This window comes from Thamnophis sirtalis, unplaced genomic scaffold (genome assembly GCF_051295495.1).
Source record: "Thamnophis sirtalis isolate CommonGarterSnake01/CBP01778 unplaced genomic scaffold, rThaSir2_p1.2 scaffold_15, whole genome shotgun sequence".
Taxonomy (NCBI): Eukaryota; Metazoa; Chordata; class Lepidosauria; order Squamata; family Natricidae; genus Thamnophis; species Thamnophis sirtalis.
In genome coordinates, this window is record NW_028261395.1 from 10,267,112 (window position 1) to 10,281,789 (window position 14,678).

Here is a 14,678-nt window from a genome sequence, read left to right on the forward strand (position 1 = left end):
CCTCTCTAACCCAATTTTTGCATCTTTTTTTGGCCTTTAAAACTTCAGAAGGCAAAATGACTTAACAGCTTTTAGTTTACTAATTAAATCTATGGATAGAATGAGAGAAAAAAGAAATTGTTGGATCAGAACAGTCTTGTCTGCATTACAATTACCAATTGATGATAAACTGTGGCCTCTTAATCATGACACTGAGATTAGATTCGGTCTTTTATCTTTATTTTCATTAGCTATCATTTCCCAGTCCTGCTGTGTAAAAAGAGTTTTGCAGTATGTATGCCTCACCAAAAATCATAGCCAAGATAAATCCTTTAAATCACGTCTGCAAAGCTTCAAAGCTAGTTAAGTTTTGCAGTTTTAGAAAATACGTGGTACTATTAATTCTGGTTTCCTGAAATGTTCATATAGTGCAACACTGCTATTAAATTCAAGTGCTGTAACCTTCAGTATTTTATCTGTGCATAGAAGTATAAAAACTCTCCAAACCAGCCATCAGTTAATTCTTTCTGATCACTATGTATTAAAAATGGCAAGATAGAAGCTTTAAATTACCTACTTATAAAGTTAGAAAAAAACAAGGCATATCTTGATTTGCCTTGGATTGAAAATGTTAATAGCACAATCCTAGCCTGCTCAGAAATAATTCCTCTACTCAAAAGGATGTAGACTTCAATAAAGACCAAAATTTATGTAAAAGTATAGATAGAAGAGAACTTGGTTTTAATATTTTAACCCCCCCAAAGCCCATCTGACAGATTTAAAGGCTGGAAAGATATCTGAATGGTAATAGAAGGGATTTAGAAAATGAATAATGGCAATAATAATAATAGAGTATTAAAGCTGTGGTGTGTTATTAATTAAATATATTTTTCTTCTCTTGGGATTGTGGTATTCGTAATCTTTTAAAATAGAGAATTTCCCAGGAACGTGAGAAGTTTGCAGATGAAGACAGCATCTTTTATGCCCTTGGAGAATGTGGCTTGATTTCCTTTTCTGATTATATCTTCCTCACAACAGTCCTGTCAAGTAAGTACATGTTTTTGTTCCATACTGTTTCTATTTCAGGTGGGTTTTTTTTCTCCTAAATACAGAAAAACAGAGTTTGAAGGGATCTGTTATTACCGCTTAAACACCATCGGCATTGACAAAGTCACCATCAGTCAATTTCAAAAGGCAACTTTGCTTGGAACAGCTTACATCCTCCAACGATTTCTCTACAATTAAACAATGTCTGCCTACCCCAAGTCCTTGAGAAGGACTTGATAGGTGGATAGAAATGTCAAATCCAGTCTAGACATCTGGCTGATTGTGCAGTGCGCCATAACAACAATGCTTTTTTTGTGTGTGTGATTTGATCAGGCTCACAGTTGTTGTCAGTGTGCATTCAATTCTCCATTTTTAGATGATTTCTTTGGGTCCCATTTGTGGCTGATGTATATCAGAAATGAACAAGCTCTTTTCTTCTTTCTTCTTGGAAACATTCCTGTTTTGTCAATTTTGGATTTGTCATTTATCATGCTGTGGAAAGAGCAGCACTGATTCTGTCTGGTTGAGAGTATTCTCTCCCTATCTTGTTCTAAGTCATTTGGCTGGGAAAACTGCACATATTCTGCATTTGGCCCCCGTGAAGGCAGGAAAAGAATTATATGTGCATCATTAAATTCTCTATCTGGAAAGATTTGAAATCTCACAAAACTTGTATGGAAATTAAAATTCAGAGCACATCAGCTCCAAATATGCTAAATATTATATTTACCAAGCCTTTACAACTCTTGCTCTTCTTGCTCACCTTTTAACTCTGTGTTAGCCTCTTCGATAAGCAGAAGGCACATCATGAAACTCTTTTAGGTGTTTAAGAAGCAGCCTCAACTCATGAACAAGATTCAGGTCAGGCCCTGATCCCCGTAATTTCATACCTACAATGACTACTGGGGATCACAGAGGCACGTTGGCTCAGTGGCTTAATGATGCTGGAGATGGTCTCAGCTCTGGTGGTTCAAGCCCTAGCTCTGCATGGCAGGGTGACAGAGGTGGGTTCCTACCAGTTTGCACCTATTCGGTAGAACCGGTTCGTCAAATCTACCGAACCGGTTAGAAGAGGTTCCACCAGTGGACCCGGAAAGCAGGCCACACCTACAGAAGAGGTTCCAAAAATTTTTGAAACCCACCACTGGTGGGTGTGTAATGTCCCGCAGTTATCTACGCATTAATAATGATCTAGTAATATTTCCTTATACATTTTAGGGGCCTTTCCTTACATAATTGGTGTTTTCTTTCATACTTTTGGATTTCTAATTTCTGTTTCCATTAGTTGGCAATTGCTAAGACCAATCCCACGTGAAAAAGTACTAAAGCCTTCTTGATTTTAATTGTCAATTTATTTATTCCTGCACATTGTAATATTTATTCATTTACATATCTTTGTTTTTCCACTGTTGTGCAAACACAATTCCAGCAGCTGCTAACATGTGTAAAATTAAATATATATTATACTCCCTTTCAAATAGCCAACAAAATATTTCTGGTTTTAATTCCATATCTTGCTTTATGATTGCTTCTAACCACTAACTTCTGAATAGCTACTTGGACCGACCTAAGTACTAATTCATAATTTCATATCCAGTCACATGGGCGGCAAGCCACTCCCATCCGGTCACATGGGTAGCAAGCCACTCCTATCCAGTCATATGGGTGGCAAGCCACTTCCACAAAGGAGGCCACACCCACAGAGTAGTTCCAACAATTTTTGAAACCCACCACTGCAGGGTGAGCTCTGTCACTCGCCTCAGCTTTGTCCACCTAACAGTTTGAAAACATGTTATGCAAGTAGATAGATAGCTACCACTTTGGTGGGGGGACGAGCTGGTGCTCTGTGCAGGCAGTCAGATTCCTGACCGCTCTGAACTTTCTCAGTTCTGGCTCCCACTTGCAAGGCACCTTCAGGAAGGGAGAAGACCTTAGGAGACACTGCAGGAAGAGCTGCTTGTCTTTTTCTCTGGTGCGAAGCCAGCTCGCCCATCTGTGATACACCTTGGGAAATGCACAAGCATTTCCTATAACAGGGCTGCTACCTTGGGCAAGTCAAACTGCTATTCTGCAGTAGCATTGTGGACTCTTGGCTATGTAACAACACTATACGCTAACAACAACAACAGGGGATCGGTTCCACCACAAATGCGCGAACGACAAAAGTGCGCCTGACTAAACCGCGGTGACAAAACCGCAGTGACAAAACCGCGCCGACGAATGAGCGCTGAAGCGCGCCGACAACAGCACGCCGACAGAAGCGCGCTGTAACCCTAACCCTAAACCTAACCCTAAACCTAACCCTAAACCTTACCTTACCTTAAATCACGCTTCTGTTGGCGCACTTTTGTCGGCGCGCTGTTGTCGGCGCGCTTTTGACATTGCGGTTTTAGCGCCGCGGTTTTGTCGGCGCGCTTTTGACGTTCGCGCATTTGTCGGGTCACGCAGGGGATCACCATAGTTTCTAACAGAATCCTACTGAAGCTAGCATTTTTGTTCTGTCATTGAGTTGTGGCATTTCTTGCCTGTGCATCAGTTTGCTACATGAGCTAACTTTCCATCTTTGAATGGGGAGGGGAGACTTACTGTATTTCCCCCAAAATAAGGCCAGATCTTATATTAATTTTTGCTCCAAAAGACGCATTAGGTCTTATTTTCAGGAAAATATACGGTAAATGCGTCTGGCTGATGATCTTAACAGGGGCTTATTTTTGGAGTAAGGCTTATATTACGAGCACGCTGAAAAATCATGCTAGAGCTTATTTTTCCATTAGGTCTTATTTTTGGGGAAACCTTTTGTTCCTCCCTTCCCAGTTGCTGATCAAACAAGTAGAATTTTGTGATGCCCAAAGGTATTGAGATAGTGAGTCCAGAAGGCAACAAGGGCATTGCTAGTCAGCTATATTTATCACAGAAAACTATTGTGCATGTAGCTGAGAGAACTGACCATCTTGTACAGAAACGCACACCTGTACGAAGAGAATAAACAATCTGTCTGCCAATGTTTTGTTTTTTTTGAAAACAACCAATTTGGCCAGGTGAATAGTCTCTTGGCAAGAAGAAACAATACTATAAATATGAAATGATTTCCCCGTTTTCTGCTGTGCACAGGCATTATTAGGTCTGATTTTCAGAATAGCACAACTGAAAGAGGCTGAGGCATCAGAAGAGCCGTTCCCATGTTAACATTCCTTGTGGCAAGAAGAATAAAGAGAGGGAAATGCTTGTTCCTCCAGTAAAATCCTTGCTGTGGAATTAAAGAGTTTAAAGATACGACATGCAGCACGCCAAGTTCTCTTTACGAGAATGAGTTGATCTGTTCCATGCATTTTAAAAAAAAATAATGCTGCATAATGAATTCAGCAGCCTCAAGCCTTTTGATGGTTCTGCTGCTCTTTGCAGTTTTGTGATTATAAAATGTTGGGACTGAGCTTCTGATATCATAGAACCTTTATAAACAGCTATCCGATCAGACTGAAATGTCACCTAGTACAAAAAGTCCCTGAAACTGAGATATTGATCCCGCTAAGAATGAAACCTTCTTTGAGTTGTGTAGGTTGTGGACACCCTAATGCTTTCCATTTAAATGAAGAACTGTCAGGGCAATGGAGTATGAGGAAAGTGGAGGAAAGGAACAATAGGATTAGTCTTTCTATACCTTAACATCGTGATGGCGAACCTATGGCACACCAGAGGTGCCACGCAGAGCCCTCTCTGATGGCACACGAGCCATCACCCCAGTTCAGCTCTGCTGCACATGCGCACGTACCTCCCGCCGGCCAGCTGGTGTTTGGGCCTCTGGTGCACATGTGCAGGTATGGGGCGTGTGCATGCACTGGGTGTGGGTATGGGATGGGCGCACTTGAGAGACCGCCTGCTGCCAATTACCTCCCACAGACCCATTAGATCTCACAGGGTTGGCCTCCTCCGGGTGCCATCTACCAGCCAATGCCATCTGGCTACTACCCGGGGGAGGGCCTTCTCTGTGGCAGCTCCGGCCCTCTGGAATGAACTCCCCGCAGGGATTCGGACCCTCACCTCTCTCCAGGCCTTCCGAAAAGCCGTTAAAACCTGGCTTTGCCGGCAGGCCTGGGGTTGATGAGTTCCCTCCCCTCTCGACATGTATGGTTGTGTGATTGTTGTCGACTTTTATTATTTGTATTTTGTCTTTTATGTTCCCCCTTTTTTCCCCTTTGAATTGTTCGCCGCCCTGAGTCCTCCCGGAGAAGGGCGGGATACAAATAATAAAATACCAATACCAATACCAATACTCGCCTGCGCGGGGTTATGGGCATGCAGAGTGCACACTTGCATGCGTGTGGGGTGGGGGGCACTTTATGCAGGGGGCGGGGTGCATGCACAGGGGCCACACGTGTGCTTTGGGCACACGGTCCGGAAAAGGTTAGCCATTACTGCTTTAGCAAATGGTTAAGTGTGTTGCCAATTCATATTTATTAAAATGTGTTGAGTGCAATTTGTCCTCAGCCATCTTTTATATTGGTCAATGATTTGCAGACAAGGATGTAGTTGACATTATTCACAGTACGGGTGTTTTGCTGTATGATAATGCAAATTCCTCATGATTGTACCCTTGGGCAACTAAGCACCACATTTAATCAATGTTATTTGATTAACGTGACTTGCATTTACAGGGAGTAATCAATTCAGTTCACTTTCTTGATAAGGCCATATGCCAGTTATCAGAAAAGTGTAATTACTAGAGTTAGAAAGTGAGAGAAGATTTTGGCCTATTGTGTGCAGCAGCAGAATATAGCCTGCATTGTGCAAACCTACAATAATAATTACTGGATTGCAAGGGAGTACCTGGAATCCAGGCCATCTCTCCTATTTTTGCTTATTTTAAATCCCAAATACAACTACTACTTCTTTGGAACATGAAGATAATTATATTATCTTAGTGGATCTGGGTACTTGAGAGACCGCCTTCTGCCGATCACCTCCCTACGACCGATTAGATCTCACAGACTGGGCCTCCTCCGAATTCCATCTGCCAGTCAATGTCGACTGGTGACTACACGGAGGAGAGCCTTTTCTGTTGCAGCTCTGACCCTGTGGAACGACCTCCCCGTCGAGATCCGTACCCTCACCACCATCCAGACCTTCCGCGCAGCCCTTAAGACCTGGCTCTCCCATCAGGCCTGGGGATAGGTTCCCGATTTACCCGCCCGAGTGTTGACTGTTGAATGCAAGTTGTGTTTTTATTATTTTATTCTGTTCACATATTGTTTGTCTTTTGGTATTGCACCCCCTTCCCTGTGATTGTAAGCCGCCCTGAGTCCCCTCAGGGAAAAGGGCGGCCTATAAATCCTAATAACATAAAAAAAAAATTATCCATCCTTGTCATTTCCTTTTGGCGATAGCGCCTATCTGTTTTCTTGATGTTTTCTTGTTCTTCCTTTGCTGTGTTGGTGTTAAATTATCCACCTGTTTGGACTCTAGAAAGAGTGCAGAGAAGAGCAACAAAGATGATTAGGGGACTGGAGGCCAAAACACATGAGGAACTGTTTCCGGAACTGGGTATGTCTAGTTTAATGAAAAGAAGGACTAGGGGAGACATGATAGCAGGGTTCCAATATCTCAGGGGTTGCCACAGAGAAGAGGAAGTCAAACTATTCTCCAAGGCACCTGAGGGTTGTTCTAAAGAAGCAATGGGTGGAAACTCATCAAGGAGAGAAGCAACTTAGAACTAAGGAGAAATTTCCTGACAGTTAGAACAATTAATCGATGGAACAACTTGCCTCCAGAAGTTGTGAATGCTCCAACAGTGGAGGTTTTTAAGAAGATGTTGGATAACATTTGTCTGAAGTTGTGTAGGGTTTCCTGCCCAAGGAGGGGGTTGAACTAAAAGATCTTCAAGGTCCCTTCCGTTACTCCTATTCTATTCTATTCTATTCTATTCTATTTCAAGTGTAGAGGTTTGGCTTCTGGGAGAGATACAAATTGCTTTTGGTGTGCTCACCTGCTACCTTAACAAGGGACTTGACATGAAATCAGAATCCTCAGCATAGTTTTCATTCCTTTACTCTTATTCCTTGGTCCTGAGCTGTAATAGCCTGTTTGTTTTCTTCCTCCAATGAAATAATCTGTTGCTGCTTTTAGTGAATTTAACTATGAAGGACAAGAACAGAATAAATTTACCTTTATTGGAACATGGAATACTAATGAGCTATTTGTATGCGGCCATAATTGCAGCTATTAATTTGGTTATATAAACAAGTGCAGCTGAAGGAACCCACACTTTAACGCTGCAATCCAAACTGAGGATGAGGAAAGTGAAGTTGATAAAGACACCCAGGAACTATTGCCTAGGCCAGTGGTTCCCAAACTTGGCAACTTTAAGACTTGTGGACTTCAACTCCCAGAATTCTCCAGCCAGCTGGAGAATTCTGGGAGTTGAAGTCCACAAGTCTTAAAGTTGCCAAGTTTGGGAACCACTGGCCTAGGCCAGTGATGGCGAACCTTTTCATCACTGAGTGCCCAAACCAGAATGTGCACACATGCTGAAGCGCCGTAAACCGAAAGACCAGTTGGCTGGTGCGCATGCGAGCCAGCCACCTCTTCTTCGGGTTTATGGCATTGGTCTTCACGCATGCTGGAGTGCTGTAAACCCAAAGATAAGGTGGCCAGCGCATGCATGCACACGTCAGCCACCTGGTCTTTGGGTTTAACGGCATGCGCAAGTCCACCCGCCAGCTGGTCTTTGGGTTCCCGACACTTTGGAGCGTGTGAACACCAGCTGTTCACATGAGCGATTGTGGGTGCACCAAGGTACACCCACGTTACACCTATCCTCTGCGAGCTGCACTGGCTACCTATTAGTCTCCGAATCCGCTTCAAGGTGCTGGTCGCTACCTATAAAGCCCTACATGGCATCGGACCTGGGTACCTGAGAGACCGCCTCCTGCCGATTACCTCTCTCAGACCAATTAGATCGCACAGGTTAGGTCTCCTCCAGATTCCATCTGCCAGCCAATGTCGGCTGGTGATTCCCCGGGGGAGAGCCTTCTCTGTTGCAGCTCCGGCCCTCTGGAATGAGCTCCCTGTTGAGATCCGGACCTTTACTACCCTCCCGGCCTTCCGTAAAGCCACTAAGTCCTGGCTGTTCCAGCAGGCTGGGGGGAGCTGAGAAGCATCTACCTCCACGGAAATTGTGAATGTTGGTTTTGTTTTTAATATGTTGTCTTGTCTCGTTTCTCCCTTTCCCTTGTCTTTTGTGAGCCGCCCGGAGTCCTCCGGGAGTGGGCGGTATACAAGACAAATAAATAAATAGATAGATAGATAGATAGATAGATAGATAGATAGATAGATAGATAGATAGATAGATAGATATAATAATAATAATAATAATAATAATAATAATAATAATAATAATAATAATAAGCTGTTCAGCGCGCATGCGTGCACTGGAAACCAGAAGAGCCGCTGACGATGGCATGCGTGCCCACAGAGAGGGCTCTGTGTGCCATGCTTGCCAGATGTTCGCCATCACGGGCCTAGGGAAAGGGGCCGGAAGTGCAAAATAGATAGCGTTTGAAAGCAGCTCAGAGAAACACCTCCGTAAGAAAGAAGAGCAGGTACAGCATAATCAGGCTTGCAAGATCCTGTTATAATAGTCAGTCTCAATAAAAAGTAATTTTAGTCTTCTTTTGGAGTTGGTTCCCCGGTCTGATCTATCTACATATTGAAGCTAAGAGGTGGATACTTACTTGGGTATAAGAAATTAGTGGTGGTTCCTCCTGAGTAGAGTGCCCTGTGAGTGAGATCTATTCTATTTGTCTAATGGAACCTTCTATGCAGAGGTGGGTTCCTACCAGTTTGCACCTATTCGGTAGAACCGGTTCGTCAAATCTACCGAACCGGTTAGAAGAGGTTCCACCAGTGGACCCGGAAAGCAGGCCACACCTACAGAAGAGGCTCCAAAAATTTTGAAACCACCACTGGTGGGTGTGTAATGTCCCGCAGTTATCTACGCATTAATAATGATCTAGTAATATTTCCTTATACATTTTAGCGACCTTTCCTTACATAATTGGTATTTTCTTTCATACTTTTGGATTTCTAATTTCTGTTTCCGTTAGTTGGCAATTGCTAAAACCAGTCCCACGTGAAAAAGTATTCAAAGCCTTCTTGATTTTAATTGTCAATTTATTTATTCCTGCACATTGTAATATTTAGTCATTTACATATCTCTGTTTTTCTATTGTTGTGCAAACACAATTCCAGCAGCTGCTAACATGTGTAAAATTAAATATATATTATACTCCCTTTCAAATAGCCAACAAAATATTTCTGGTTTTAATTCCATATCTTGCTTTACGATGGCTTCTAACCACTAAGTTCTGAATAGCTACTTGGACCGACCTAAGTACTAATTCATAATTTCATATCCGGTCACATGGGTGGCAAGCCACACCCATCCGGTCACATGGGTGGTAAGCCATTCCCATCCGGTCACATGGGCAGCAAGCCACTCCCACAAAGGAGGCCACACCCACAGAGTAGGTTCCAACAATTTTTGAAACCCACCACTGCTTCTATGTAAACAGAACATTTGTGGCCATAAGTAGTGAAACACTTCTTCTGTAAACAACATGGAAAATGCAACCTCACTGAAATTCAGTTAGTCGAAATCTGTGCTTGTCTACGGAGGTTCTCAGGCATCCAGGCCCTGGTTGTTCCAAAGATGCTTTTTTCAAGAGCCAACTGGACTTTCTTTGTTTTTTCCTTGAAAAGGTTTTGCTTCTCCTCTAAGAAGCTTCTTCAGTTCTGAACTGAAGAAGCTTCTTGGATGTGAAGCGAAATGTCTTCGAGGAAAAGTCTAGTTGCCTCGTGAAAAAGCATGGTTGGGAGGCCTATACTTGTAACTGATTTGAAGCAAGAAAAATTAAATGTCCCAACGTAGATGTTCAGTGTAATAGACTAGAATAACAGAGTTGGAAAGGGCTTGGAGGTCTTCTAGTCCAACCCCCTCCCTATTAGGCAGGAAACCCTACACCACTTCAGACAAATGGTTATCCAACATCTTCTTAAAAACGTCCAGTGTTGGAGCATTCACAACTTCTGAAGTTGTTCCACTGAATAATTGTTCTAACTGTCAGGAAATTTCTTCTTAGTTCTAAGTTGCTTCTCTCGTTGTTTAGTTTCCACCCATTGCTTCTTGTCCTGCCCTCAGGTGCTTTAGATAATAGTTTGATTGCCTCTTCTTCGCCTCTCCTTCGTACTGCGGAATACCATTTTATCTCCTTCCATTGTATACCTCCAGCCCATGTGTAATTTATATTTTTGAAAGTTCCAATAGGACTTCGGTAAATGAATATCCAATAGAGAAACAGTTTTAAAACATTTGTATAATTAGCCCAAGAAAATGGGTTCTGGTTATTCTTTTTGTTATTACTGCAGTGTTTACGGTTGGCCAGGGCTCAAATAAAATCATATCCCTTTTACAAGCAAGGAGCCATTTGCATCCTGCGTAGAAAATGAAGTCTGCTACTATATTTTATTCATAAGTAATTTACTGCTCTTGAGCAGTCTGCTTCCCTAATTCACTCTGTGTGTCTTATACTTTTTTCCCCCCCAAAAGACATGATGATAATATTTTAAATTGTGTCAGGGTTTCCTGTCTTCTATTAAAATGTTAGGGGAAAATAGCTTAGAGGACTTTGCAGTGATGTTTATCTGTTTCTCCAGTGTTAACTTTTTTTTCAGCACAGTTAGAATTTCCTTAGTGGGGAGACACAAGGTTAAGGGAAATTAGCTGACTTTGCTTCTTTTTTTTTTCTTTTTGTCTATAAGTTGGAATAAATTGCATTTTGGGCAGCTAGTTGGAAACATGGTAGTGAAAAACAGAATAAAAATCTCCTTATTTTTTTAAAATAAATATATCTTGATTTTCTGTTTTAAAAGTACTTGTTTATTAATCACATCTGTTAAAAATATTCTATTTACCATGTTTCCCTGAAAATAAGACAGGGTTTTATTTTCTTTTGACCCCCGAAATAAGCGTTTGGCCTTATTTTCGGGGAGGTCTTATTATTTTTGAGGTGCAGGAGGTGGTGAGCATAGTCACCTCATGGCTGCTGCTGTGTTGCAATATTTTTGGGGAGGGCTTATTTTAGCACCTGTACTCTAAAGCCTGATTGGGCTTATTTTCGGGAAAACAGGGTATTTTATTAGTTGTAGCTGGTTTTTTTTTTAATGCTGTGGCATCTCACAAAGTAAAAACAAACAAACAATATAATACGGGTAGTCCTTGACTTACAACCTCAGCGGAGGCCATAATTTCTGTCGCTAAGTGAGACATTTGTTAAGTGAGTTGTTGCCCCATTTTACGACCTTTCTTGCCTCTGTTGTTAAGTGAATCACTGCAGTTGATAAGTTAGCATGGTTGTTAAGTGAATCTGGCTTCCCCATTGACGTTGCTTGTCAGAAGGCCGCAAAAGGTGATCACATGACCTTGGGATACAGCAGCGGTCATAAATATGAATCAGTTCACGATGGGGATTTTGCGACCATTTTGAAAAATGGTCATAAATCACTTTTTTTCCTCTGTCCTTGTAACTTTGAAGAGTTGGTAAATGAACTGTTGCAAGTTAAGGGCTACCTACCTTGTTTCCCCCAAAATAAGACATGGTCTTATTTTCTTTTGACCCCCGAAATAAGCACTTAACCTTATTTTCGAGGAGGTCTTATTATTTTTGAACTGCAGGAGGCAGCGAGCTTAGTCACCTCATGGCTGCTGTTGTGTTGCAATATTTTCAGGGAGGGCTTATTTTCGGGGGAGGGCTTATTTTAGCGCATGCGCTCAAAAGCTTGATTGGGCTTATTATCCAGGGAGGTCTTATTTAAGGGAAAACGGGGTATATAGTGATTAAGGTGCTGGATTAGGAAGAGGGAGTCCCAGATTTTACTCATTACTTTGGAAGAGAAGCCACATTGTCATTATGTCACTCACATTCTCTGCATCCTAAATTAGGAAGTTGAAAAACATCAATCAACCCACAACGTGAATCAGCATGGTAAATAACCTTCAGTGTAGTGACTTCCATCCTGCAGTGGATGGGTTTAATGGGATATGGGGCAGCCCTTGAAGAGCATTCGGAGACTTCAGCTTGTCCAGAATGCAGCCGCATGAGCGATCGTGGGTGCACCTCGGTTCACCCACGTAACACCTATCCTCCGCGAGCTGCACTGGCTGCCTATTGGTCTTCGGATATGCTTCAAGGTGCTAGTCGTCACTTATAAAGCCCTTCATGGTATTGGACCTGGGTACTTGAGAGACCGCCTGCTGACAATTACCTCCAATAGACCGATTAGATCCCACAGATTAGGCCTCCTCCGAATTCCATCCGCCGGCCAATGCCGACTGGCGACTACCCGGAGGAGAGCCTTCTCTGTGGCTGCTCCGACCCTCTGGAACGAACTCCCCGTGGAGATTCGAACCCTCACCACCCTCCAGGCCTTCCGCAAAGCCCTTAAAACCTGGCTGTTCCGACAGGCCTGGGGCTAAAGAGCTTTTGCCCCCCTCCTCGAATTGTATGGCTGTTGTGTGCTTTTAAATTGTGTATTGTTATGTTCGTCTTTTTTATCCCCTGTCTGTACCCCCTTCCCTGACTTGAATTGTGAGCCGCCCTGAGTCCCCTTCGGGGAAAAGGGCAGCATATAAATGTAATAAATCCAATCCAAATCCAGTGGAATCATCATATCAACCACAATAACAGCAGGGTCACAGATGCCTTATGTCTGCCACAGAAAATTCCTAACAAAGAATGTCTAGGATTGTGGTCCTGTTTGGTAGTTTATTTCATCCTAGGACCGTGATGGCACAAGGATACTGCAAAATCCCCATTCCCTCCCCACCCCGCTCACCTGCTTTCCAGCTCTGTTCTCCTGTTCAGGGCAACAAAAGAAGATCAGATGAGAGGCTGGGAGGCATCAGGGCAGGGGTGGGTTTCAGGCGGTTCGCAGCGGTCCCCGCGAACTGGTTGGTCGGCGAACCCGGAAGTAAGTAACTTCCGGGAACGCCGAAGGGTCCACCCGCCCGCCCACATTTCTTACCTGGTTTTGACGAGTTCTGCGCTTCCATGCGTGCGCAGGACGCATACAGCACCTGCGCGATCCTCCAGGAGCAGCTGGAGCATCGCACAGACGCTAGTACGCATGCGTGCACTGCGCACGTGCACGAGGACGCCGCCGGCCCCGTTCCAACCAAATTGGTTGGAACGGGGCGAGAAACCCACCCCTTCATCAGGGCAGGGCCAGCCTATTTACCAGTTCTCCAAACTATTTCCGCTAGGAGAGGAAGACATGGAGGGGAAGTAAGAGTAGGAGAGAGGGCAGGAAGAGGAAGAAGAGGGGAGCAGTGGGGTAAAGGAAGGGGAAGAAGAAAAGAGAAAGGAGAGGAGGAAAGAAGAAAGTAGAGAAGAAGGGAAGGAAGGAGAAAAGGAGAGGGAAGAAAAAGTAGGGTTGTGGTAAAAACAAGATGGATGTATGGGATGGCAGGTAAAGCAATCCCGATTATATGTTTAAATTTTTGGATGAAGAAATGAATAGTTATAAATGTTAAAAGATAACACACAATATTAATAATAACTATGTGAATGTAGATTTGGAAACGTATGTATGAAGAATAAAAATAAAAAACTTTCTTAAAAAATATTTCTGCTACCGGTTCTCCAGAACCAGTCAGAACTGGCTAAATACCACCTCTGATTGGAGCCTTTTCCAAAGAACTGGGTCCTTGCACAGTGTGTCTGAAATAGAATAATTTAAGCCTGGTCATTCGTGCCTCAAGTGAGAATTCTGGATTGAAATTCCAACTTAACCAACTCCTCTGTTACCCTCAACCATTACAGAGCTCTCTGCCTGCTTAAATTTGGAAAGAAAGAAAAATTATATTCATTGAGTTTTCACATCCTATTTAGTTGGAGCAAATTAAACCATTCTGTGAGGATCTTTTTATGTATGTCAGTCATTAGCATCTTATTTTATGCCACAAATTAGAATGCTTTCCTTATAAGACTAATAGCTTTGGCTGAATTGAAAACTGTCTTTTTTCCTCCATACCTTCAAAAATTAGCCACAGAGAGATTTCGGTAACATCTGCCATCTACTGTTTTAATATTTACTGACAATATGCTTCATCCACTTTGCCAAATCTCCAGCTGAGATAGTTGGAGATTTGGGACTGAAAATAATTGTGGGTCAGGAGCAATCATATTGTAAAGCATTTGACAGAGGCAGGATGTTACCTTCATAATGCCATTTGTTTTATTTATAAAATGTATTGACTGCCTATCTTACCACAGGGTAAGACTGAGAGGCTTACAGACACACACACATGTACATACATATATACATACATACATATTTATATATCACATGTATACACGAACACACTTGTATAAAACACACACACACACACACACACACACTCAGCAAAAATGCAACATAAAATGTTTTTTATGTCTGGAAGGCTCCTGGATTGGGGCTGAAAGGCAAAAGGGAAGCAGTATGCTCTCTCGCATATTGGCATACCAGGTGCTTTGACAAAAGAAAACTATAGCAATAGCAGTTAGACTTATATACCGCTTCATAGGGCTTTCAGCCCTCTCTAAGCGGTTTACAGAGTCAGC

The 14,678-nt window shown here is 42.8% G+C and overlaps 1 protein-coding gene across 1 annotated transcript in view; it reads left to right on the top strand.

Annotated features, from left to right (window-relative positions):
* MICU1 (mitochondrial calcium uptake 1) overlaps positions 1 to 14,678 on the top strand; it is a 205,215-nt gene that overhangs the window by 97,794 nt on the left and 92,743 nt on the right. The window contains exon 6 of the mRNA XM_087701830.1: positions 912 to 1,026. Within this exon, the coding sequence (XP_087557956.1) occupies positions 912 to 1,026 (115 nt within the window). The remainder of the gene's footprint in view (positions 1 to 911; positions 1,027 to 14,678) is intronic.